At 39.1% G+C, this 25,148-nt stretch overlaps 1 protein-coding gene across 6 annotated transcripts in view; it reads left to right on the top strand.

The window, feature by feature from the left end:
* Positions 1–25,148, top strand: part of LOC132139855 (bromodomain and WD repeat-containing protein 3-like) — a 36,726-nt gene that overhangs the window by 7,805 nt on the left and 3,773 nt on the right. For 2 of the 6 annotated variants that reach the window (XM_059548507.1, XM_059548506.1), the window contains exons 18-36: positions 5,476–5,610; positions 5,831–6,011; positions 6,663–6,753; positions 6,944–7,114; positions 7,277–7,353; positions 19,482–19,686; positions 19,758–19,856; positions 19,967–20,074; positions 20,209–20,333; positions 20,548–20,630; positions 21,052–21,163; positions 21,270–21,331; positions 21,415–21,570; positions 22,587–22,707; positions 22,828–22,953; positions 23,079–23,154; positions 23,514–23,564; positions 23,660–23,797; positions 23,936–24,088. In XM_059548507.1, the coding sequence (XP_059404490.1) occupies positions 5,476–5,610; positions 5,831–6,011; positions 6,663–6,753; positions 6,944–7,114; positions 7,277–7,353; positions 19,482–19,686; positions 19,758–19,856; positions 19,967–20,074; positions 20,209–20,333; positions 20,548–20,630; positions 21,052–21,163; positions 21,270–21,331; positions 21,415–21,570; positions 22,587–22,707; positions 22,828–22,953; positions 23,079–23,154; positions 23,514–23,564; positions 23,660–23,797; positions 23,936–24,088 (2,270 nt within the window). Of the gene's footprint in view, positions 1–5,475; positions 5,611–5,830; positions 6,012–6,662; positions 6,754–6,943; positions 7,115–7,276; positions 7,354–19,481; positions 19,687–19,757; positions 19,857–19,966; positions 20,075–20,208; positions 20,364–20,547; positions 20,631–21,051; positions 21,164–21,269; positions 21,332–21,414; positions 21,571–22,586; positions 22,708–22,827; positions 22,954–23,078; positions 23,155–23,513; positions 23,565–23,659; positions 23,798–23,935; positions 24,089–25,148 lie in introns of all 6 variants that reach the window. The other 4 variants (XM_059548504.1, XM_059548503.1, XM_059548509.1 and 1 more) reach the window with 3 other exon arrangements.

Here is a 25,148-nt window from a genome sequence, read left to right as displayed (position 1 = left end):
TCTGTCATTTTTTATCTCTCATGCCGCCAAAACTGGAGCTGCTTTTAGCAGGTGTACTGTCGATGCTGATGTTCGGCAGAGATGAGGACTGTTTGAAAGTCTTTATTCCACTAAAACTTTGATGTGCATTATCTCATTAACAAAAAACATGTCATCGCAAAACAAGCAGGAACATTTTTCAAATCTTAAGTAAATTTAGAGTCACCAGTGGCAAATAATATTTTTGGTTGCAAATGCGACTGTTTTAAAGTTGCAGTCTGGAGCCCAATAGCTGCTCTGATTGTTGTGGTAACACAATTTCAGCAGTTGGTAGTATACCAATGAAATGTCATTCTTGATACCAGTGTCAATGCTAGATCAAAAACACATTTTAATGTCAAAAACTTGATATAAATTTGTAGTTAAATAAAAATAATGTAGTTTTCAAGTAGGGCTGGACGATTAATCGAAAAATAATCAAAGCTGAAATGCATAACCTCTAACCGACGTCATTTTCCCATGTCGGTTATTTCGGTTTTTTAATCCTGTTAACACTTCCCCCTTAAAACCATACTAGCGCGTGTGTAGCCACATGATTCTGCTCTCCAGTCAGTGGCATATAAGCAAAACATCTCGGTTACATATGTAACCATGGTTCCCTGAGTAGGGAACGAGATGCTGCGGTGACGTCACCGGTATGGGAACACCCCTTGGTGTGACGAATGTCTGAAGCCCTATACCATCTCGCCAATCCTATTGGCCAAATAGCGCTTGGCACCACCCTTACGCATGCGCACGCATCGTATACCTCGGTTGCCGCACGCTATTTCGCTCAGATTTCATGAACTGAAGAAGAAGAATGCTATCAAGGTATGGAACGGCCAGGACCGCAGCATCTCGTTCCCTATTCAGGGAACCATGGTTACATACGTAACCGAGATGTTCCCTTTCATATGTCACTTCGATGCTGCGGTGACATCACCGGTATGGGAACGCTATACCATAACGCCTGACATACCTGATAGCTGGGATCCAAGGAAGCATCCGCTCAAGCGGAGAGAACCCGGGAGACAGGAGCCATCCTCACATCCAGACTGTAAGACTTGATAAAAGTACTCGGCAAGGACCAACCTGCCGCAGCACAGATATCATCCATTGAAGATCCACTGAGATTCCACTGCTCTCGTGGAATGAGCTTTAACTCCTAAGGCCGAAGCGAGTCCGCGCGCCTCATAGGCTAAAGATATTGCTTCCACCAGCCAATGGGACATGCGTTGTTTTGTGACAGCATGGCCTTTATTCTTATGTCCAAAACAGACAAACAGCTGGTCAGACTCACGCCATGGGGCTGTTCGATCAACATAAGTCTTTAAAGCTCTGACAGGGCAAAGACTTAGATCTCCTGACCCCGCCTCAGCAGGGGGTAAAGCCTCCAAGACCACTTGTTGAAAACGAAAGGGATTAGAAGCGACCTTAGGGACATAATTAGGCCTCAGTCGCAACAACACCTTCACAGAGCCCGGTGCAAATTCCATGCACGAGGGTGAGACAGAAAGAGCCTGTAAATCCCCAACTCTCTTGAGGGAGGATAAAGCCATAAGAAGAACTGTCTTCAGAGTCAGGATTTTATCCGGTATAGTTTCCAGGGGCCCAAACGGATGCCCTGATAAAACCTGCAACACAATGGATAAATCCCATGAAGGAACTCGCACAGGGCGGAAAGGCCTCAGCCGTCGCGCACCCTGTATAAAACGAGAAACCAGCGGATGACGGCCCACTGAGGCACCATCTATATATTCATGGTTAGCTGAAATGGCTGCCACATAAACTTTTAGAGTGGCTGGCGTCACTCCATCAGAAAAACGGTCCCGAAGGAGCTCCAGTACTGAAGCCACTGGGCAGTAAACTGGATCCATATTACGAATTCCACACCAGGTTGTAAACCGTTTCCACTTGAAAGCATATAAGCGTCTCGTAGAAGCTGCTCTAGAATTCAGTATAGTCTCGGTGGTTTCAACAGAAAGACCGGGCATACTAACTTACTCCGCTCAGAGGCCACGCCCACAGTTTCCATAGATCTGGCCTTGGGTGCCAAATCATTCCCTGTGCTTGTGATGATAAATCTTTTCTGAGGGGAATCTCCCATGGAGAGCCCGCTAACAGGCTGATCAGGTCCGCAAACCACGGCTGTGTGTGCTACCGCGGAGCCACCAGCAGCAGCTGTTCCACTCTGTCCAGCCGTATTCTGGATAATACCGCTGGGATTAAACGAATCGGGGGGAAAAGCATACAAACTGGTTTTGGGCCAATCGTGAGCTAACGCATCCAAGCCCAGGGGCTATGGAGGGCATAGGGAGAACCATAGCGGGCAATGCGTTGTCATGTTCGACGCGAATAAGTCCACTCTCGCTTCTCCAAAAATCTGCCATAAGAGGTTCACCGTTTGGGGGTGCAATCTCCATTCCCCCTGCTCCAGAGTCTGCCTGGATAGCAAATCCGCTCCGAAGTTCAAACGTCCGGGGACATGAACAGCTCGGATCTACAAGAATTTGTTCTGAGACCAAAGAAGAATATTTCTCGCCAGCCTGCACAGGGGGCGAGAGCGTAATCCTCCCTGATGATTCAGATACGACACAACCGCTGTGTTGTCTGACCTGAGCAGTACATGACGGCCGACCAGCAGATTAGAGAAATACTGGAGAGCTAGAAAAACTGCCAGTAATTCTAACCTGTTTATGTGCCAACTGCGTTGTGTCGCTGTCCACACTCCGTGGGCTGGGCGCCCTTGACAATCAGCTCCCCAACCGGTCAAAGACGCGTCCGTCATGACAGTCTCTCGGGAAGCACAAATCCCCAGCCGAACCCCGGCTAGAAGAAATTCGGTTGACATCCACAGTTTTATCGACATCACACACCTCCGTGTCACCGAAATCGTCCGATGCGGAAGACAACGGGGTGAAATGTTCCGTCTTTTCGTCCACCACTGAAAGGGGCGCATGTGAAGTAATCCCAGACGGATTACGGGGATGCCGCTGCCATTAGACCTAAAAATCTGAGGCACAAGCTAACTGTCACTGTGCGACCCGCTTTGAGCGACGCACGCATGACGCGATCGACTGAGCGCGCGGGAGAGATAGCTTTGCTGTCATCACGCGAGAGTCCAAGTCTATTCCCAAAAAGGTTATCCGTTGAGAGGGAATTAAAACACTTTTCTGGAAATTTGTGCGTAAGCCCAGGCTGTTTAAATGATTCAGCACAAGATCCCGATGAGAGTGTGCTTGAGTCTGCGATTGTGAAAAATCTGAAAATCTGAAAATCCTCGTTAGAGAAGACGACCGGTTCAATAAAACTCTTTTCCTGCACCAGGTAGGGGAGAGCGAGCGACGTGGAGAAAATTCCAGCGCTGCGCTGTCCTCAAAATCCATGTCTCACGTGTCACCCCAAGCTATCACCTTGTGCGGTGCCTCGGCAGTCACAGAAGTGACATGACGGGGGTTAGACACGGGGGCGACATTAGAAAATACTTCTACCCTCGAGCGCAGTACTCTGAGCCGCAGGCCATCACAGTGGGGACAAGAAGAAAGGCCACTAAGCGCCGCCTGTGCGTGATGTAAGCCTAAACATACTACGCACCTTTCATGTGAGTCTCCCTATGTGATGAACCTGGTACACGGTTCCTTACACTTCCTAAAATTCATCGCGTCTGCGAAGAGGAGTTAGCACTGCTCGTAGAAACCGCTGAGAACGCGAGATGATTCCTAGGGCACAGATGATTCGCTTCCCTGAAGGAATGAAATCTGAGCGAAATAGCGCGCAGCACCCAGGTATACGATGCGTGCGCATGCGTAAGGGTGGTGCCAAGTGCTATTTGGCCAATAGGATTGGCGAGATGGTATAGGGCTTCAGACATTCGTTACACCGAGGGGTGTTCCCATACCGGTGACGTCACCGCAGCATCGAAGTGACCTATGAAAGGGAACACGGAGGTGAACGCCGGTTCAACACATAGTGATGGCGCGTGAGCGGTGAGCCTTGCGTCTTCACTAAACTTTGTCAGTTGTATTTGTTTTATGGTTTGGACATTTAAGCGATTAGATGATCGGATGTGTATTATTATTACAAGCTCCCATGTTTGCGCAGCTGCATTGTGGCACGAACACTCATATAAACCGTAGCTGTGAAGATCGCGCACACAGAGGAACACATAAACTAGTTCTCAGCGCTGTCCTGTGATTTATCACTAAAGTAGCTTAGAATCTCAAAACTTATTATAGAATGTTTGTGTGCAGCGCACATGAAGCACAAGCGCGTGCATAGAGAGCAGCGGTCGCGCTGCGGGTTCTCGGTTTGTCTCCGTTCTCGGACTGTTCTGTTTATTTTAACTGTAGAAAAGGCTGTTCCGAGTCGAAACTACGATACAGAAAACTACATCAGTATATCATCATAAACGCAGCCGTTTTTGTCTAACGTGAACATAAACAGATAAGAAAGAAAACACACGTGCAGTATTTTTGCTTAAAGAGACATAAACGCGCTGCCTGTCATTAATGTTAATCAAAGAACAAAAGAAAATCATTCACTGATCTTGACTGAATATATTTAATAACTTGATTAATCTTTATCTTATTTATAAAAAGAAAACTATGCAGTGTTTTTAAAGTTTTAATTACAGTTTCTGTACCTGAAATTTAGTTCAGTTGTATTTATTTATGATATTGCTAATTGATTTGTTTGTTCCTTTCTTATTACTGACCTATCTTATTACTTGTCTTTATCACTTTAATATTTGAAATTTATATAAATCTAGTTGTTTTTGCTATGTTTTTTTTTATCACAGGCAAAATTCCTCTTGCAGTGTTTTGTAGGCTGCTGATTTATTCAGCTGAAACAGAATGCTTTGTAAAAATGTTTGACATCTAAATGTTTGACTTAATTTTTTTTATATTGGATTTTTTATCTTATTGGAATCGAAACTAGGAATCGATAGGAATCAGAATCGATAAAATTCAAACGATACCCAACCCTAGTAAGAAATGTTACGAACATAGATAAAATAACTGCTGATAGTCAATCATATTTACAGTACAAACCTTGTCAGTGAACTATGAGGGCAAAAAAAAAACTAAACCGAAACAAAATAATCGTTCAATAATCATAATCGAGGTAAAATGTTCAATTAATCGAGGTTTTGACTTTAGGCCATAATCGTCCAGCCCTATTTTCAAGCCAAAATACTTGTTTACTAGCAACAGCTCTAGAAATGTTACTGCTTGTCATTTGTCTGACTGCTCATCAGGACAACCTTTTGGACATAAATGTATTTCCTGTGAAATACTAACGTGTGTCATTTACATATCACTTGGCTTACATTAAATATATTAAATGAAAAGCTCCCTGTGTTTACAGTTATGTCGTCTGTTGTCATCCTTTTATTAGAGAACTAGTCTAGGCTTCAGTCTAAATTAGCTTGTTGAGAGACAATTTTAATGTTTTTAGGTGATGGCGAAGTGGTTGAGCAGGTGGTTGGCCAGCAGACTGCAGATGAGTCTCAGGAAGAAAGCCCATTGGATGACCTGATTAGGCAGCTCCAGCACCAGCAATATGAGGGACTCAACTCAGGAAATCCTACCGGTGAGAACAGCCCACAGTTGACCTTTCAGTGATGTGCTGGATTATTATTTTCTAATAGTATAATTATTACACATTAAATGAGGCAAAATGTGAACGTAAAATATATTGTTTCTCTTTATTATATTAAAATTATTTTGCATTTAAGACATCTGTTGGCTTAAAGGTCACTTTTATAAAAGTTGGCAGTTTAGAGGTTGTGACCTTTAAAGCTGTTGATCAGGTGCTCCGGAGGCAGGTGGTCCTCTGTCACCCCCTAATGTTGGGCTGCGACGTAGTGGACAAGTTGAGGGTGTAAGGCAGATGCACAACAATGCCCCCCGCAGTCAGATCGCCACGGAGAGAGACCTGCTGGCATGGAGCCGCCGCGTGGTGGTTAATGAAGTCCAGTCTGGGATATTCAGGTACAAGTATGGCAGTTGAACAGTTTGCAAATAAAAAAGAACTAAGAACTGGTAGAGGAACATTGCTTTTTTAAAAACCAGAAATGTATTCTTAAATGCCTTTAGTGACAAAATAGATTATTTTGGTCTAAAACAGTGGTTCACAATCTTTCTGACTCTGGGCGCACAATGTCCATAACTATATTCGCCATATAAAATATTTCTCCTGTTTTTTTGCGATTTACTGGAGAAATAATTTTTTTCCCAATTATTATATATATGTATTTTTTTTATTTTGGCAAAGCTAGAAATGTATATTCATTATCAAACTGCACATGGAGTTATAATATTTTATTTATTAACATGAGTTTTACAGGCCTAGAAATTAGACTTAAAATTAGACTACCTTATATGTATCAAGGTTTTGGTTTTATAGCTGGTCCCCTGGTTGAGAAACACTTGTCTAAATTATTTAAGTTTGTGTATTTTATTTAAAAAATGAATATATATATATATATATATATATATATATGACCAAAGGGGAGCGCAGGGGCAATGCTTTAACCTTTTGTGTACCAGCCAGATATTTAAACTAGAATTCCCCTTTTAAGTGTCCATTGTTTCCTTTAACTACACTAAACTGTCTGTGTTGATGTATTTGTGCATGTTTAGAGTGATGGAGGACTGTAGGCGTGCTAAAGGAGAGGTTGAGCGGTCTTTCTACAATGTTGAGAAGAAGAAAAAATCGACACCCACAACAGGAGTGAGTTTAAAAAAATATATATATTATATATATATATATATATATATATATATATATATATATATATATATATATATATATATATATATATATACACACACACACACATATTTGCCGACACACAAAGATTAAGTGAGAATCAGTCCACAGTATAAAACCTGATCCTCACTTTCTCCCAATTTATCTGCAGAGTGAGCCAGTGGGTGACAGTGTTCGCATGTTACGGAGACCTCAGCGAAAACCTCAGCAGAGGAGACACGCGTATCAGACCCGCTCAACTCAAGAAAGGAGACGAAGCACAAATGTGCTCTCATACACTCATAACGAGGAAAGCGTGGCACAGTCCGACAGTGAAGCAGAGGTAAGAATGCAGTGTGTGTCGGTTCAGCTTTAAACCCTGCACATTTCTTTCAGGCTGTAAAGATATGCATTTAGTGAATTATAATTTCTAACTATATATTTTTTGCTAGTTTTGAAATGCATAATTAAATATTAAATAATGTTTCTGAATGTGTGCACCTAGCAGGAGGAGGAACAGAATGAGAACAGTGATGTGTCATCTGATGGTGAAGCTCAGTGGGAGAATGACAGTAGCTCCAGGTTCAGTCTCCAATCACAATATATCATAAACATTAAAAATATCAATAATGCAGGTAAAAGGTTTTGATTTTGGTCTGCAACTATCTTAAAATTCAAATTAAGTTTTAATTGTTTTGCAGTTTAAATTAAGCTGTTAGTCTTGACTCCATATTAGGGATGTTCATTTTGTAATTTTTTCTAACCGACGCTTTTTAACCAATTATTCACCATTAACAAACAAGATTATTTTAAATTAGAATTGAATTAAATTAAAAAGGATAAGTGTCTGTGACCCGTTAAAAATACAACCCGAATTCCGGAAAAGTTGGGACGTTTTTAAAATTAATAAAATGAAAACTAAAGGAATTTCAAATCACATGAGCCAATATTTTATTCACAATAGAACATAGATAACGTAGCAAATGTTTAAACTGAGAAATTTTACACTTTTATCCACTTAATTAGCTCATTTAAAATTTAATGCCTGCTACAGGTCTCAAAAAAGTTGGCACGGGGGCAACAAATGGCTAAAAAAGCAAGCAGTTTTGAAAAGATTCAGCTGGGAGAACATCTAGTGATTAATTAAGTTAATTGATATCAGGTCTGTAACATGATTAGCTATAAAAGCTTTGTCTTAAAGAAGCAGAGTCTCTCAGAAGTAAAGATGGGCAGAGGCTCTCCAATCTGTGAAAGACTGCGTAAAAAAATTGTGGAAAACTTTAAAAACAATGTTCCTCAACGTCAAATTGCAAAGGCTTTGCAAATCTCATCATCTACAGTGCATAACATCATCAAAAGATTCAGAGAAACTGGAGAAATCTCTGTGCGTAAGGGACAAGGCCGGAGACCTTTATTGGATGCCCGTGGTCTTCGGGCTCTCAGACGACACTGCATCACTCATCGGCATGATTGTGTCAATGACATTACTAAATGGGCCCAGGAATACTTTCAGAAACCACTGTCGGTAAACACAATCCGCCGTGCCATCAGCAGATGCCAACTAAAGCTCTATCATGCAAAAAGGAAGCCATATGTGAACATGGTCCAGAAGCGCCGTCGTGTCCTGTGGGCCAAGGCTCATTTAAAATGGACTATTTCAAAGTGGAATAGTGTTTTATGGTCAGACGAGTCCAAATTTGACATTCTTGTTGGAAATCACGGACGCCGTGTCCTCCGGGCTAAAGAGGAGGGAGACCTTCCAGCATGTTATCAGCATTCAGTTCAAAAGCCAGCATCTCTGATGGTATGGGGGTGCATAAGTGCATACGGTATGGGCAGCTTGCATGTTTTGGAAGGCTCTGTGAATGCTGAAAGGTATATAAAGGTTTTAGAGCAACATATGCTTCCCTCCAAACAACGTCTATTTCAGGGAAGGCCTTATTTCAGCAGGACAATGCAAAACCACATACTGCAGCTATAACAACAGCATGGCTTCGTCGTAGAAGAGTCTGCAGTCCAAATCTTTCACCTATAGAGAACATTTGGCGCATCATTAAACGAAAAATACGTCAAAGACGACCACGAACTCTTCAGCAGCTGGAAATCTATATAAGGCAAGAATGGGACCAAATTCCAACAGCAAAACTCCAGCAACTCATAGCCTCAATGCCCAGACGTCTTCAAACTGTTTTGAAAAGAAAAGGAGATGCTACACCATGGTAAACATGCCCCGTCCCAACTATTTTGAGACCTGTAGCAGAAATCAAAATTGAAATGAGCTCATTTTGTGCATAAAATTTTAAACTTTCTCAGTTTAAACATTTGCTATGTTATCTATGTTCTATTGTGAATAAAATATTGGCTCATGTGATTTGAAAGTCTTTTAGTTTTCATTTTATTAAAATTTAAAAAAACGTCCCAACTTTTCGGGTTGTTCTAAAATTTGTTTCCTGGGGATTAATTTTACATGCGCAAAAAGCAACAAACAACAGAACATAATGGTCCTCAAATCATGCACCTGCAGCGCTTTTGCGAGTGCAGAAAAACATAATAAAACTAGGCTAAAAATGGTGATTAAAAAGGACTATACAAGAAACATATTTTTCCTTGAATAATGAATTCTGAAAATGAACGACAAAACAGAGTTTTGGTAAATTTTTGTGCTGTGCGAAAGGAAATAGACAGCAGAAAGCAGTGTCCTATTTTTGTTATGGCTTATTTTACACACAAAGATTTGTTTTTATTGTGAATGTACACAAATAAAGGCAAACCTTTTACAATTCCAATTATCTTTGACTAAAAGGAGTAGTTGCTTCCATTGTTGGGGGGGTGGGATTCAATTGATTGCACCGATGCCACGTGCGGGCACAAAATTAAGCTTTCCTACTTTGACAATGCAGCCTGTTCATTATCATAATAAAATACAGTCAGTCAAACATATGGAAAAAAAGCACACTGCTCAGTTTAAAATTAAATATGTAATTAAATCTGTGCTGTTAAGTATTATCACCGTACCGCCATGATGTTATGCAGAACATTTTGTTTTACGTGGATATTGGACCGCGAGTGAAGTAGGCTATAATAAATAATAATTTGGCATTCAAATACATCGTGAATACGGAAACATTTGATTTTGTGTTGAATGAGGGACCCAATGTTGGATTCAGTTTCGTTTAAGCTAAATTAATAATTTTTTGCCTCGTTTATGTTGTTATAACTTCTTATAGGCTATTTTTTTTATTCTTGTTTTTTTAAATAGGCTACTGTTAATTGAAAGGATTTGTTGTGGAGTGGGGGGAACTAAAATAGCATAGCTATGTTTACACTGTTTATTATAATGTTTGTAAACATTTTGCATCTACATTATGCATATTTCTAAATGAAATAATAAAATGCAACGTATTAATAGGCTACGCAGAAAAAACAAAAAATTTTATATGCATAACAGCCTATTTTAACAATGCAGCAAACCTTTAAAAAAAATGTAAATTGCTGAAAATAAATAAATAAATGACTTTAAACCATTTAACTGATTGTATTAATCGGTCAAAATTCTTAACAGTCAGTTAACTGGTTGAAATGAACATCCCTACTCCATATAAAATTACACTTCTCTAACAACAAGAATTATATTTGGACCAAAATTAGAGATTAAATTATACATATTGGGCAAGCAAAAAAAAATTTTTTAATCAACTTAAAACAGGGTTCGTACAAGGTGCTTAAAGTGTTTGAAGTACTTGTATTTTACTTTTTGAAACTTAAGTCCTGGAAAACCCTTGAAAACAGCCATATTTTTGGGAAGGTACTTGAAAAGTACTTGAATTTTAAAGGGCAATATATATGAATTAAGTGTTATTTCTTTCCCTCAATGCAATGCATCTGATATAAATACAGAACCGTTTTGCTTGTCGTTTAGCAGCCCACGAGATCTTGCGATCTTACTCCTTGATGTCAAAAGTGGTCTCACAATATTAGAAAAGTTGTGTTTTTGGTAAACCTTTTGATAGTGCTTGCATTATATTGTTCTGTCTTTTATTGCATGTGCTGTTAATTTTGGTTTTCTTTGGGAATGCAGTCTGACACGTTATGTGTTGCACTGTTCATTTACTATCAATTTCCACACGTGGGACGCATCTCCATCTCAGCAGCTCTAGTCACAAACTCTTCCTCTGCATACCGTGATTTTGTGCTGCTTAACATTCATCTGGAAAAACAGTGCATGTTCTCATTAGATATGTAACGTAAATCATTTATAAACCTATGCCAACACAGGAGAATTCATCAACATATTTCTATGTATGCGATTTGTTGTACGTATCGCTTTCAAATGAAAAGGTCAAACCCTCTCTTTTTTTTTTTTTTTTTTTTTTTTGCAGGTGTTTGCAGGTGGCCAAATATTAAAATTGCATGGATGTAAACATCCTGTAACCTGTAAAGTGAAACATGGCCAGGCTGTTGGCGCCCTCTGCAGATTTTTGTTATAATACATAATAAATAGGGGTGTAACGATTCACTCGTTTTCTCGATGCATCGATTACAAACCATGACGATGCATATGATCTTGAAACATAATTTTTGAATCGTGAATCGCCGATCTCGGACAGTAATCGATTTAAAACATTAAGAATCAAATGAATCGCAATTTCTATACCGATTCAATGCTTTGGAAATGTATATTAAACTACTACACGCATGAATTAATGGAGACCTTGAACAGTGTTTGTGAATCGTGCCTCTTATCTCTCCTTCACGTGCTCTACTATTACTGCCCGAGACTGTCACAGGATTGCGCTTGTGCTCCATTCGTCTCTGATGCAGCTGATGCAGTCTCCTTAGGGCTTGTGGCCAGTAATATTAAAGTGAAGTAGCTTTACTTTTTTGTAGTTTGTCAATGGCTCTCTGCATCTTACCGACAGCGTTACCTGAGCAGTCGAAAGCTGCATATTTATTGCATGGTCGGAGCAGAAATGTAAGTGTCTAAATCATACACACAGTTCCACTGAATTATAAATGTGTTTTAACAATGCTGATGAACCGAATGTATGAGGGAGACCTTATAATTAGAGCGTAAGGTTTATCTGATAATCAGATGTATGAAAGTAGCGTTTGTTGCTTTAGCAAACAAACATCTGGGGCGTTTTCTTTCAGAATCATCATTCGCTGATGCAGAAGAAAAGTTAAATAGCTACTATAAGTTTTTTTTTTTTTGTAAAAAAAATGAAAACATTTTTACATATGCCATGTCATGCCATAGCATCATTAAACTAGCATCTAACAAAGGACAAAAGGTTCTCTAACCATAAAGGCTGGTGTAATTTGCCCCGACTAAGCATTTAAAGAATTTAGGGGAAGCATTTAAATAATCCTGTGAATGCACTGAGAGTGCAGAATCGAATAGTTTTAATCAAATCTAATTCAATTTAATTGTGAATCAAATCGAATTGAATTGGTATAAATTTGCAAAAAAATTTCTTGAATCGAATCGAAAACCTATGAATCGTGAATCGAATCGAATCGCTGCCTACCCAAAGATTCACAGCCCTAATAATAATTTTAAGTTGGTTATGTTCATATTTTGTGTAGGCATATTACATAATGTAGGCCTATTTTATCAGGGTTGTTCTATAAAACCAAGTGATAACTTGGTTTTGATTCTTTATTTGAACCACTTATCATTGCCTCATTGTTGGTTTATATATAAATAGTCACACTAAAACCTGCTTTTCACTTAGGTCTATTTGTATTACTAAAAAATATCAGATTACTCGATTGTCAAAATAATCAGTATGTTACTTGATTACCAAAACAATTATTAGCTACAGCACTGGATTAGTTCAAATATTTAAAAATACAATTGTTTTGATTTGTGTGATTTTAAAAGACACATTTTGTAATAAAAAAAATAAAAAATCTTAAAAATAATATAAAAATATTGTCTCATCCTAGTGAACCAAGTATCTGTATATCTCATGAGCCAAGTGTATCGTCACACCGTAGTGTTGATAAGTGGTGATATAGCTCATAATTTCCCAAGTGTATGATACAGCTTTCATTCTTCAGGTCAGTCATATTCATGAAAAATATCCTTTCAAATGTTAAAGTTGCCACAGTCATTTATTTGTGCCATATAGTTTTATTAGTTTATAAGAATTTGAAAGATAATAACAAAATAGTTTGATTAGTAAGATCTCTGTTATTAGTCCTTAAACCAAAAATGTAGTGCTTGAAAAGTCGTTGAAAGTCATGGAATTTCATTTTGCAGCTTCTGTACGAACCCTGCTTAAAAGTTAGTTCTTTTTTAAACTTTAGTTCGTTGCCTCACTATGGTAATCACCTTGGGTGTCCCTATCCTGGAAGCACCAATTAAACCACATCTGTCTAGGGGTGTGCGATATGATGATTTTTGATTGTGGTTAAAATGTCTCTACGATCTGCTTTTGACTACATATCGTAGTATCGTGTTACAGGGCACATTCTATCAGTTGCAGTTCTGGTGCCCTCCATCTCAATATACTTTACAACGCGGCATACATTCACATCAAATGTTTAACTCAATGTTTGTTACGAATGAAGGTCAAATCTCTATTCAAAGAGTATTTCACAGAAAACCCATTCATAACAATAAATAGGGAGCCAATCAACAGACTCACGGGACACTGCACTTATTCTTCAACTCACCCTCGAAGCATCCTAGGTGTATGTGACTTTGATTTCAAACGACTGCCTGAAGCCAGCGTAAAAAGACGGCCTGCGCGTCATCACAAAAGCTTATCAATTGCATGAGTTTTAAGCTTTGCCAATTTAAACATTAAAAACAGTTTAAAGCATTCAAACCAAAGATGCGGAAAAACAACAGCGTTTGCGCGGCGAGTTCGGTGTGCACACGGAGAGCAGCGCAAACACCAAACCGAGCTCTTCTTCGCTTCCTCCCATGCCTGAATGAACTAATACACCTCGCAGGTTTAAACATATAAGCACAAAAAGACTTGTATGTTAATTTAAGTTAACACCCGCAAGCTGTTCGGTGCATCTACAGCCCTTAAATACCGAACTGAGTTTTGTCTCTTATTGCTTTTGAAACGACAGATACATACAAAATTGTCACCTCGAAAGGATCCTAGAAAAAATGGTTGGTTATGTCTTAAGTGAAAGTAAACATTTGGGAAAGAAATGGAATGTGTATCATAATAGATGTATTATCTCTTAAAGTGACAGGGCCCACCAGTAAAACCTGAACCGGAGCCCCACGAACCCCAGCTATGGCCCTGTATATTGATTAGTCTGCTTCAAGTCAAACACACAGCTGCTGCTGCCACCTTATGACAATAGATTTACACTTCAAATTAGGTAGTCTGTCACCGATGACCGTAGCTCATTAGAAAAGAATTGAAATTGCCCTTCATTTTGTTTGCACTGATAAATGCTGCTGCTTGCCAGCTGCAATCACCAATAAAATGTTCCATGTTTTTTTTCCTATATTGTCATAAATATCGTTATCGCAGATATTCCTGAAAAATCGTGATATAATTTTGAGGCTATATCGCCCACCCCTACTTCCCTCCTTGCAGCACCAGCACAGAGAAGAGATATGCTGAGAACGAGGTAGGGACTGTTGGCAGTGATGTATACGAGGGAGGCAGGATTCACACAACACTGTCGTGATTGGTCTGTCAACTGTCAGATTCAGTGTAATTGGTGCTTCCAGGATTGGTCATGCCTGAGGCAATTCCCATTGTGAAATACCTCACTCCTGTTATCAGAGAACCGGGGTTACGAAAGTAACCTAAAGTTCTTCAGAAACAATTAATACCACTTTAAAGTATAATTTTCAGTAAATCCCAAAATAAATATTAGGGGTGTAACGGTACGTGTATTCGTACCTGACCGATTCGGTACAGGGCTTTCGGTACGGTGCACGTGTGAACCGAATGCAATATTTTGTATGCGGAACATAAGTACATTTTCGTGTTTCCAAACGAACATATTAAGTGGCGGAAGTCTCCGCGTTCAGCGCAAATCCCGCCCTGCAGCTGATTCTAAGGCCGGTGACACGCTGGCTGCGTGGCGTGAGCGTGGCGTTTCTGCTGCGTGTCAATTGTGTGACGGCTGCTTCGCGTTTTCTGTGTCTACACACCAGAATCGTGCCTGACGCGGCGCTGCTGCTACTGTAGGTGACATAGAGGGAGACCACCTAAAGACCAGGATCTTGTCTTCACGACAACAATATCTATACTTCATGTTGAGCATAAATATAAAGCCTGCTGATAAAGGACACCGTCAACAGTATTGACGGCAAAATAGACTATGTGTGACAGGTGCAATATGCCAGTGTGTCACCAGCCTAAGGTTTTCAAAAGGCATCACGCGAGTGTGAACATCACTACAACTAGGAAAAAAACGATTGTAATTCAAACGCAGCTCCCGTCGGCATTTAAACAGACCTTTGCTCTGAATTCCGATCGGTCCAACGCAATAAACGATTTTTTTAAATTATGAGCAGGCCTACAAGCGGTGATTGGTAATGCTGCACTGTAATCGTAGTGATTAGGGGCCAAGCACCGAAGGTGCGTGGGCACCTATTGTATCCATTAGGATTCTTTTTAGGGGCCAAGCAACGAAGGTGCGTAGGACCCTATTGTGTTTGTTCCCGTTCTTATTATTATTCTTCCTTCTTCCGACTGGGAGTCTATGGCAGCCCATAGAACCGATTGCGGGAAAGTTGTTTTGGTTTGACATTCTGATAGAGGACAGTCCCAACATTAATTACATCAATTTTGGTGTGTCTAAGTCATTCCCTCTAGCGCCACCAACTGTCCAAAGTTTCACTTTTATTTTACTAATAACTTTTGAACTGTAAGGCCAATCAACAAAATTATTTTTTCCTCTGATTCCTGAGCTCAAGACGATTCGATTACACCCTATGACGTAATTTTCCGTCATAAAAACATGGCCGCCATTTTAAATTTTTCGAAAAACCTACTTTTTCGAACTCGTCCTAGACGGTTTGTCTGATTTGCACGAAAATTGAACCAGATCATCTTCAGGCAGTGCTGACCAAAAGTTATGGAATTCAAGTTGATTCGTCAAATCATTTTCGATATGAAAAACTGCTCTTTTTGCTTATAACTTCTAAACAGTTTGTCCAAAAATCATATCATTGGTCTTGATCTACCATTGATCTACCATTTTGGCCATTTTGACTGTCGGCCATTTTGAATTTTGTGCTAAAATGCTGTATTTTCAGAACGCATCAACGGATTGTTACGAAACATGGTATGGGTCATCAGCACAATGTCCTGAAGGAGCGTGAGAAGTTTCGAAACAGCGCCACCTAGGGGTGATCATCTTTTTTTAAATGCTTATAACTTTGGGTGTGGTCGACTTATTTTCACGAGACTCATCGAATTAGACTCCTGAATCCTTACCGAGTCCTACGATACCAAACATGCTAGGTTTCGCCTTACGGTTTGTGTAGCGTTTGGATTTAGCGCTTAAAAAACATTTGGCTATATCTTCGAAACCGCTTGTCTGATCGAGACGAAACCACCGTCAGACGTTCGAAAACATAGGTCGATAGCTATATGCCAATGCCCAAATGCCAAAATATTGATAGTAAGGGGTAGTAAAATTCAATCAAAGTCAAGAGTCATTTTTTACGTGTTTTTTCATATAAATGTCTATAACTCTGAAGTGAATTGAGATATTTTCACCAAAATTGACACACATATGTATGGGCTCATTCTGATGACACATTAAAAAAATGGTGGGACTGAGCCTCTTGGTGGCGCTATAATAGAACAAAACATGAAATTCCCATTGACTTCAATACAGTTTTGTGAAATAAAATGCTATACTAAACAAATGCATTGGTGTAATATTACGAAACTCAAAATGTGCCAACAACACCATCCCCTGAAGGTACTCAAAATATTTCGAAATATTTATTGACCTAGTGGTCAAAAGTTATAACAAAATTTTCAAAAAGGCTAATAACTTTTGAATAAATCTGGCTATTGAAATGCCGCTAGTTTTAATAGATTCTTTGGGTCAAGCCGAGAACATAGATACCAAGTTTTCATTATTTGGCCAAACTTCCTGTCCGCCATCTTGAATTTCACTCAAAACCTACTTTTTCTAACTCCTCATCAACCGTAGGTCCGATTTTCACCAAAATTGAATCAAATCATCTTCAGACTGAGCCACCTAAAAGATATAAATTTCGTGTTGATATACGAAATGGTTCTCATTTAGCGCATCAACGAATTTGCTGGAAGGATGCCAACATGCATTTGAGGCTGTATCTCAGCAAAGCTTTGACATTTTTCCACCAAACTTTGTATGTGTCATTGTCACCTCACACTGACCATTCCAAACTAATTTGGTAACAGCGCCACCTATTGGTTACACGTGATAAGCCAATAAATCCTATTACTAGTTGTTGTGTTTGTTTTCAAGCCATTTTGCCTAAAATAATCTTAAAACGGTTTTAATTACTCATTCCTGCCGTTCGTCTGAAGCTTGCTTCTGTGGTGCTTGGCCCCGTTATTGCTGCTTGCAGCTATATATATTTATTATTATTCTTCCTTTTTCCGACTAGGAGTCTATGGCAGCCCATAGAACCGATTGCGGGAAAGTTGTTTTGGTTTGACATTCTGATAGAGGACAGTGCCAACATTAATTACACCAATTTTGGTGTGTCTAAGACATTCCCTCTAGCGCCACCAACTGTCCAAAGTTTCACTTTAATTTTGTTAATAACTTTTTAACCATAAGGCCAATCAACAAAATTCTTTTTTCCTCTGATTTCTGAGCTCATGCCGATTCGAATGCACCCTATGAAGTCATTTTCCGCCATAGAAATATGGCCGCCATTTAGAATTTTTTGAAAAACCTACTTTTTCGAACTCGTCCTAGACGGTTTCTCCGATTCACACGAAAATTCAACCAGATCATCTTCAGTCAGTGCTGACCAAAAGTTATGCAACTCAAATTGATTCGTCAAACCATTTTCGATAAACGCTCAAACAAATTTTACGTAACGCTTACAAAAACAGTCGTAAGGCTGTATCTCTGCAACGATTTATCGTATTCAGATGACCAAACTTGACCAAACTTGGTACATGTCATAACAAGCATGACCTGAGGCTACTTGCTGCATTTCAGCGCAGCGCCACCTACTGGTCAGGAGATATGAAAAATGTATATTTTTGCTTATAACTTCTAAACATTTTGTCCAAAAATCATAAAATTGGTCTTGTTAGATTCAGAGCAACATGCCGAGTCGACTGACATCCAATTTGACAATTTCTGCCATTTTGAATTTTGTGCTAAAATGCTGTATTTTAAGAACGCATCAACGGATTGTTACGAAACATGGTATGGGTCATCAGCACAATGTCCTGAAGGAGCGTGAGAAGTTTTGAAACAGCGCCACTTAGTGGTGATCTTGTTTTTTTTAAATGCTTATAACTTTGGGTGTGGTCAACTTATTTTCACGAGACTCATCTAATTGGAATCCTGAAACCTTACCGAGTCCTACGATACCAAACATGCTAGGTTTTGCCTTACGGTTTGTGTAGCTTTGTGATTTAGCGCTTAAAAACCATTTGGCTATATCTTCGAAACCGCTTGTCTGTCCGCTTGACCACTTAGTGGTCAAAAGTTATAACTCAATTTACATAAAGGCTAATAACTTTTGAATAAATCTGGCTATTGAAATGCCGCTGGTCTTAATAGATTCCTTGGGTCAAGCCGAGAACATAGATATGAAGTTTTCCTTATTTGGCTGAACTTCCTGTCCGCCATCTTGATTTTCAGTCAAAACCTACTTTTTCGAACTCCTCCTAGACCGTTTGTCCTATTTTCACCAAAATCGAATCATATCATCTTCAGACTGAGACAATTAAAAGAAATGGATTTCGGGTCGATATACGAAACGGTTCTCATTTAGCGCATCAACAAATATGCTGGAAGGATGCCAAAATGCATTTGAGGCTGTATCTCAGCAAAGCTTTGACATTTTTGCACCAAACATTGTATGTGTCATTGTCACCTCACACTGACCATTCCACACTAATTTGGTAACAGCGCCACCTACTGGTTACACGTGATAAGCCAATAAATCCTATTACTACTTGTTGTGTTTTCAAGCCATTTTGCCTAAAATAATCTCTAAACGGTTTTAATTACTCATTCTTGCCGTTCGTCTGAAGCTTGCTTCTGTAGTGCTTGGCCCCGTTATTGCTGCTTGCAGCTATATTTTATTTATATTTTTCATTATATTTTATTATATGATATTGGTTTCAGACTGAGAGTATTTTATATAGTGGAGAACTTTGCAGCAGTATTTTATTTCTTATTCTTTTTTTATTTTATATATATATATTATTAAAAAGGTTTTTTTTTTTAAAGTGTAAACAAATTGTTAAAAAAAGTTTATAGTAATAAACAACCTGCAGTTTAATGTTTGCATTTATTTCCCTTACTGTACCGAAAATGAACCGAACCGTGACTTTAAAACCGAGGTACGTACCGAAACCGTGATTTTTGCGTACCGTTACACCCCTAATAAATATCCATTCATAAGACAAAGTAGTAAAATTGATCATTTTTGGGACCCATTTTTAAAAATTACTAAATTAAAAAAAGTACAATAGTAAATTCTGAATTCTCTGTTTATTCTTTTTCCGTTTAAATATATTTTACAGTGACTCTTCTAGCGAGTATTCTGATTGGACAGCGGATGCGGGAATCAACCTGCAGCCTCCGAAGCGACCAACTAGAAGGCCAGCCCGTGTTGCTGGAAGCAGTAGCTCTGAAGATGAGGAGGGGACAGGGCAGGGAGAAGGAGAGGCTGAGAGAACTACTAAACGGGCTAAAAAGAAAAAGAAACCTAAACCGAATAAACAGCGGGTGAGCATCTATGTATCGTCCATCCATCCATCCATATTTTCTCTTCTATGCTTATGTGTGTTTGTATTTAGTCTGTGCCTGCTGGAGATTTAGAGGAATGGTTGCCTCCATCTTGGATCATGGAGACCGTTCCAAGACGATCACCCTTTGTACCTCAAATGGGCGATGAGGTGAGTCCTTTTATTAAATGTAGACACGCACACTAAATGACCAAGAACAATGTTTGCATCATACATAGACAACTTTCTTTAGACATTTCTCTTTCTTTGTCCTTCTGTAGTTGATATATTTCCGTCAGGGTCATCAAGCATATGTCCGAGCCGTGTGTCGTGCCAAAGCCTACAGCATCAACCCTCAGAAAATGCCCTGGAACCGCCTGAACCTCAGGGTAAGGGGATTATTTCCTGCCTCATCACCATTCCCACTTGTTATTAGGCATAATTCAGTCTGCATCACAGTGGTTGACCCATTCTGCATCCAGACCAACAGGAACATGAAAGTATGTCGTCTGTGTTCTCTTAGGATCAAGAGTCTGTAAAGGTAGTGGGTATTAAATATGAAGTCGGGCCGCCCACTCTGTGCTGCCTCAAACTGGCCCTCCTGGACCCCATCTCAGGGAAAATGACCAGCGAATCCTTCAGCTTGAAGTATGTACACTCATACTCACAAAAACACAAGTACGTTGTGTTAGATTTTTATTTATTTATTTATTTCCTATTGGTATTGGAATAGCATAATAAATTATGATAAAAACTAAATACTGATAAATACAATTAAAATTCACATTAGGATTTTTTTTATTAAGTTTTTGTTTATCAGTAAGAGTTTGTTAATGATGGCTGACTCTGTGTCTCTCTTTAGGTATCATGATATGCCTGATGTCATTGACTTTCTGGTGCTACAACAATTTTATAATGAGGCCAAAGAACGCAACTGGCAGCCTGGTGTGTTTGTGTTTTAAATTGTGGTATATAGATTTTGGTCTCTGATTACTTTGAACAAACCTCTTTCCAGGTTTTTTTGCAATAAGGCTATAAATGATGCCTCAAATTATGTGGACTTTTGAGGAAAGGTGTGTTGTCACTTTTCTAAATGAGCATAATTATTTGGTGTATGATGTAGTTAGTGAAGTGGTCCCATAGATTTACATTGAAAGAGGGGCCTGAGCCATACCAAAAAAAAAGACTTGTGGGTGGGTACTTTTTGATTTGAGCCAGGAAACAACCATCCATAACACATTATTATCTGCATAGCAATATGCTATAAAACATGATTTTAATCTATTAATGCTGTGGTGGTAAATGAGAATGAGTGTATGAGTGTACATATAAGTAGTGAATCATAGCTGTGAATGTCTGAATTCAGGTCAGCATTTCAGGAGCATCATTGATGATGCTTGGTGGTTTGGTTCGGTGGAGTGTCAAGAGCCGTTTGAATCTGAATATCCAGACAGCCTCTTTCAGTGCTACATTGTCAGGTACATGGATTCGATGGTTTCGATCACTGCTTTACCAGAGTGTAGTGTTTACTTTTTCTGATTATTGCCGTAAATTTTTCAATAATTGGTGTATGTTGTTTTGCAGGTGGGATAATGGAGAGAGAGAGAAGATGAGTCCATGGGATATAGAGCCCATACCTGAAGAAGGTACTACTGACACACTTGAAATCTGACACTAAATCAGACAACCACATTCTAGCATGTCTAATGGTGTGATTGACCATCTACAGCTCCACTTCCAGAGGAAGTGGGGGGCAGTGTCCGGGTCACAGAGGACGAGCTTCAGTCCCTGCTGTACACCCCTCAAGAGGGAGAATGGGGGCTTCACTCACGAGATGATGAGTGTGAGAGAGTCATTACAGCCATGGATCAGCTGCTAACGCTCGGTATGACAAAAGCACACAAACCACCTAAAACTAGACTTTTCTATTTCTTCTAGGTGTCAGTTGCTGAGCAGTGTTGTCAAGATACCTTTACAATGAAATTTCATTACTCTCAAATCAATTTTAATACCACAGCAAAACTAGTTCACTGCTGAAATCCTTTATTGAAGATGTTATGAATAATAATGAATAATTATTAATGAATTTAAAGATAAAACAATTTATTTAGTTGAGAGAATTTTCTTCAGGTAATTATGTGGATAGACAAAAGTCAGTAATAATGAAATAATTAGCAAGCAATTAACTGAACAAACATGCAAATTAGGTTAATTGTGCGTCAGGTGTCTAATTGCATACCATTCAGAAAATAAAAAACGCAAGTATAAAAAAAAACGTTTTTGGAATAGGCTTCACTGTTTAATATAGGTAATACACCATTGTTGCATTCATTTCATAAAAAAAATGTCAATACAACAATATTGTGAACCATTACAATTTATAATAGATTTTGTTTTCTATTTTAATAGATTTAAAAATGTAATTTATGCCTGTAATGGCAGGAAAAAGCTGAATTGTGTCACATGGTTCTTCAGAGTTTTTTCTAATGTACTGAATTTGTGCTGCTTAATATTCTTGTTAAAAGGATTGTTTTGTTTGTGGAAACGCTGATATATATAAGGATTCTTTGATGAACAGAAAGCACAAAAGAACTTCATTTATTTTAAATGAAAATCTTTTACACATTATTAATGCCTTTACTGTCACTTTTGAGCAATTAAGCAATTTAATGCACCCTTGCTAAATAAAATTATTAATTTCTTTAAAAAAAAAAAATCCAACTTACCCCAAACTTTGAAAGGTAGTGTATATTACAACTGATTTGATGCTTTAGTGATTTGATACTTTACTGATTTAACCTTGCTATGGGCAAATAAGTTCCTTGTTTAGCTATAAAAAAAAAATATTTTTTTATAATAAATCATGTTCCTTCCTTAATTTTACTCTTGTGCGTTTTACAGATGTAGCAAAGGCATTCTCCTGCCCTGTAGATTTGAGGGAATATCCACTGTACTGCACTGTTGTGGCCTATCTCACTGACCTCAGCACCATCAGAACAAGATTAGTGCACCGTTTCTACAGGTACACACAGTCCTTTAGCCCACTGACCACAGCAGCATCAGACAAAAAGGAGTGCTCCATTTCTCTAGGCATTCACAAATACAAGAGTTGGAGTTCTCTCATGTGTCTCTGTATGTGCAGGAGGATCTCAGCTCTTATGTGGGAGGTGCGTTACATTGAACACAATGCTCGAACATTTAATGAACCCCAGAGCCCCATTGTCAAGGCAGCCAAAACGGTCAGCGGCGTCCTGCTGCATTTCATCAGGTCAGAGTGCATTCACTTACACATTTATATCAGTTATGATCCCTTCGGTTTACCTGCTGGGCTCAGTGGATATTCTGAACATTTTCATTGTTAATGTGTGTGTGTGTGTGTGTGTGTGTCTGCAGGGACCAGACCTGTACTGAAATGTTGGATCTGTACAATAAGATGAAGAGCGAATTCAGCAGCGCAGAAGAGGAAGAGGTGAGCCTGGGAGTCTGTGTCTGTGAATTGTCAGAAGTGTGTGTGGGTACAGAGCAAGTATGTTCTGCTGACCCAGGACCACTGTGAAAAAGCTTTGGGCCAGCTACAGCCTGCTGTATATATTGTAGTGTTAAGCGAGGGGTTCCAGACCATTTCCTGAAGGGCATTTTTCCTGCAGACTTTAGCTCCAATCCTAATTAAACCTAATCAAGGTGTTCAGACTTACTATAAATTTCCAGGCAACTGTGTTGGAGCTGGTTGGTGGTAAACTCAGTAGGACAATGGCCCTCCAGGAGCAGGATTGAACACCCTGTGAATGAAGCAGATGAACTATTCATTTTCTCTTGTTTGCTCTGTAGGAGACTGTGGATGTGGACTCAGACACTCCTGGCACCTCCACTGGTCAGAGGGTGAGACAATTCAACTTATTATTTACTTATTATAATGTCACTTAACGTGTTACAATACTAGGTGTGTTTTCCCTAATGCCTTCCACTATTTTCAGAGGTCTAATCATGTGAAGCGTGGTGTGGTCCTGGATATAAATGCATGGCACGGACAGTGCAAAGAGCTTCTGAGGAGAATGATGTCAAGCTCCGATTCAGAGCCTTTCCGCCAACCTGTCGACCTCTTCGCTTACCCGGTACTTCATTCTTCCCTCTATATTGTTTCCTCACAAATACCATCATTTTCTATTCTCTCCATTTAACATTGTCACTTCCTGTTTTCCATGTTGGAAATCAGCTAATCAATCTAATTTCTCTTTCCATCTCTGTATCAGGATTATCGTGATATTATAGACACTCCTATGGATTTAGGCACAGTCTCTGAAACCCTGATGGGTGGGAACTACGAGAGTCCCATTGAGTTTGCCAAAGATGTGCGACTTATCTTCAGTAATTCAAAGGCTTACACGCCCAACAAGAAGTCTCGAGTAAGATCAATACCCATTTTTCTAGCTCTCTAATAAACACACTCAGCACTTTGATAGACAGACATTACAATGGATAAATTGAGTATGTGCATGGAGCTTTCTTTAGAACTCCCGCATAAAGATAAGCCAGCTGGTAAACGTCCCGTGAAACGTCATTTGATGTTGTGGTATATATAGGTAGACCCTCACAAAAACCTATCCTGGCTCATTCTTGTCAGAAACTGAGAAACAAAATAATTGCAATACCTTAAATGTGACCCTGGACCCTGGATATGATGTAATTTCAAACAAAATCAGGCCGAAACAAAAGTTTTGAGTTTGTTTCGGTGTTAGAAACAGCTCACCAAAGAGAACTTTCTGGGGGAGTCCGTTTTGGCTCCTAAACACCTTTGAGCTTCTATTGGTCCATGGTGGTTATGTAAGCGGTGGGTGTGCAACGAAGCTTGGTGTCGACAACCTTGAGTTATGCAAAAAGCGATGCAGACAAACATCCGAGACAAGTTTTCCAAAGCCATGAAAAGAATTAAAGGAAAGAGTAAAGATATAATGTAGCAAGTAACAAAAACATGCGTTTCAAATAAATGTTACACTATACTGCTTCTGCTCTTGTTCTTTCAGTTAGCGAATTTAAATGGTATACAGTAAACGAGATGTCAAACAAACAATAATACTCCTTTGCTTTTATCAAAAGTACTCCTAAATCATGACCAACATAAAATATAAAAAGGTATAACAATTTATCCAGTTTAATAAAATAAATGAACTCTCATAAAATAGTAACAAACTGACTCTAATGTTTTTGTTCCACATCATGCTAAAGCTTTCAGACTGTGAGACATTCACACTTCCCATAAAGGACTGATTGTGGAAATGGTATGGTTCTTTTATATTGCAAATATGATACTTGACTCTGAACTGCTGCTAATCATTATTCTTTTGTCTATAATATTCTGACCATTGGGGCCAGTCAAACACTTAGATTGCCTACACTTCTTCATTTCATTGTTGTTTTGTTTAGGGGATAAGCGTGAGCGTCGCAACACGTTTACATTAATCCACA

This window comes from Carassius carassius, chromosome 4 (genome assembly GCF_963082965.1).
Source record: "Carassius carassius chromosome 4, fCarCar2.1, whole genome shotgun sequence".
NCBI lineage: Eukaryota > Metazoa > Chordata > Actinopteri > Cypriniformes > Cyprinidae > Carassius > Carassius carassius.
This window is presented reverse-complemented; position numbering and strand designations above follow the sequence as displayed.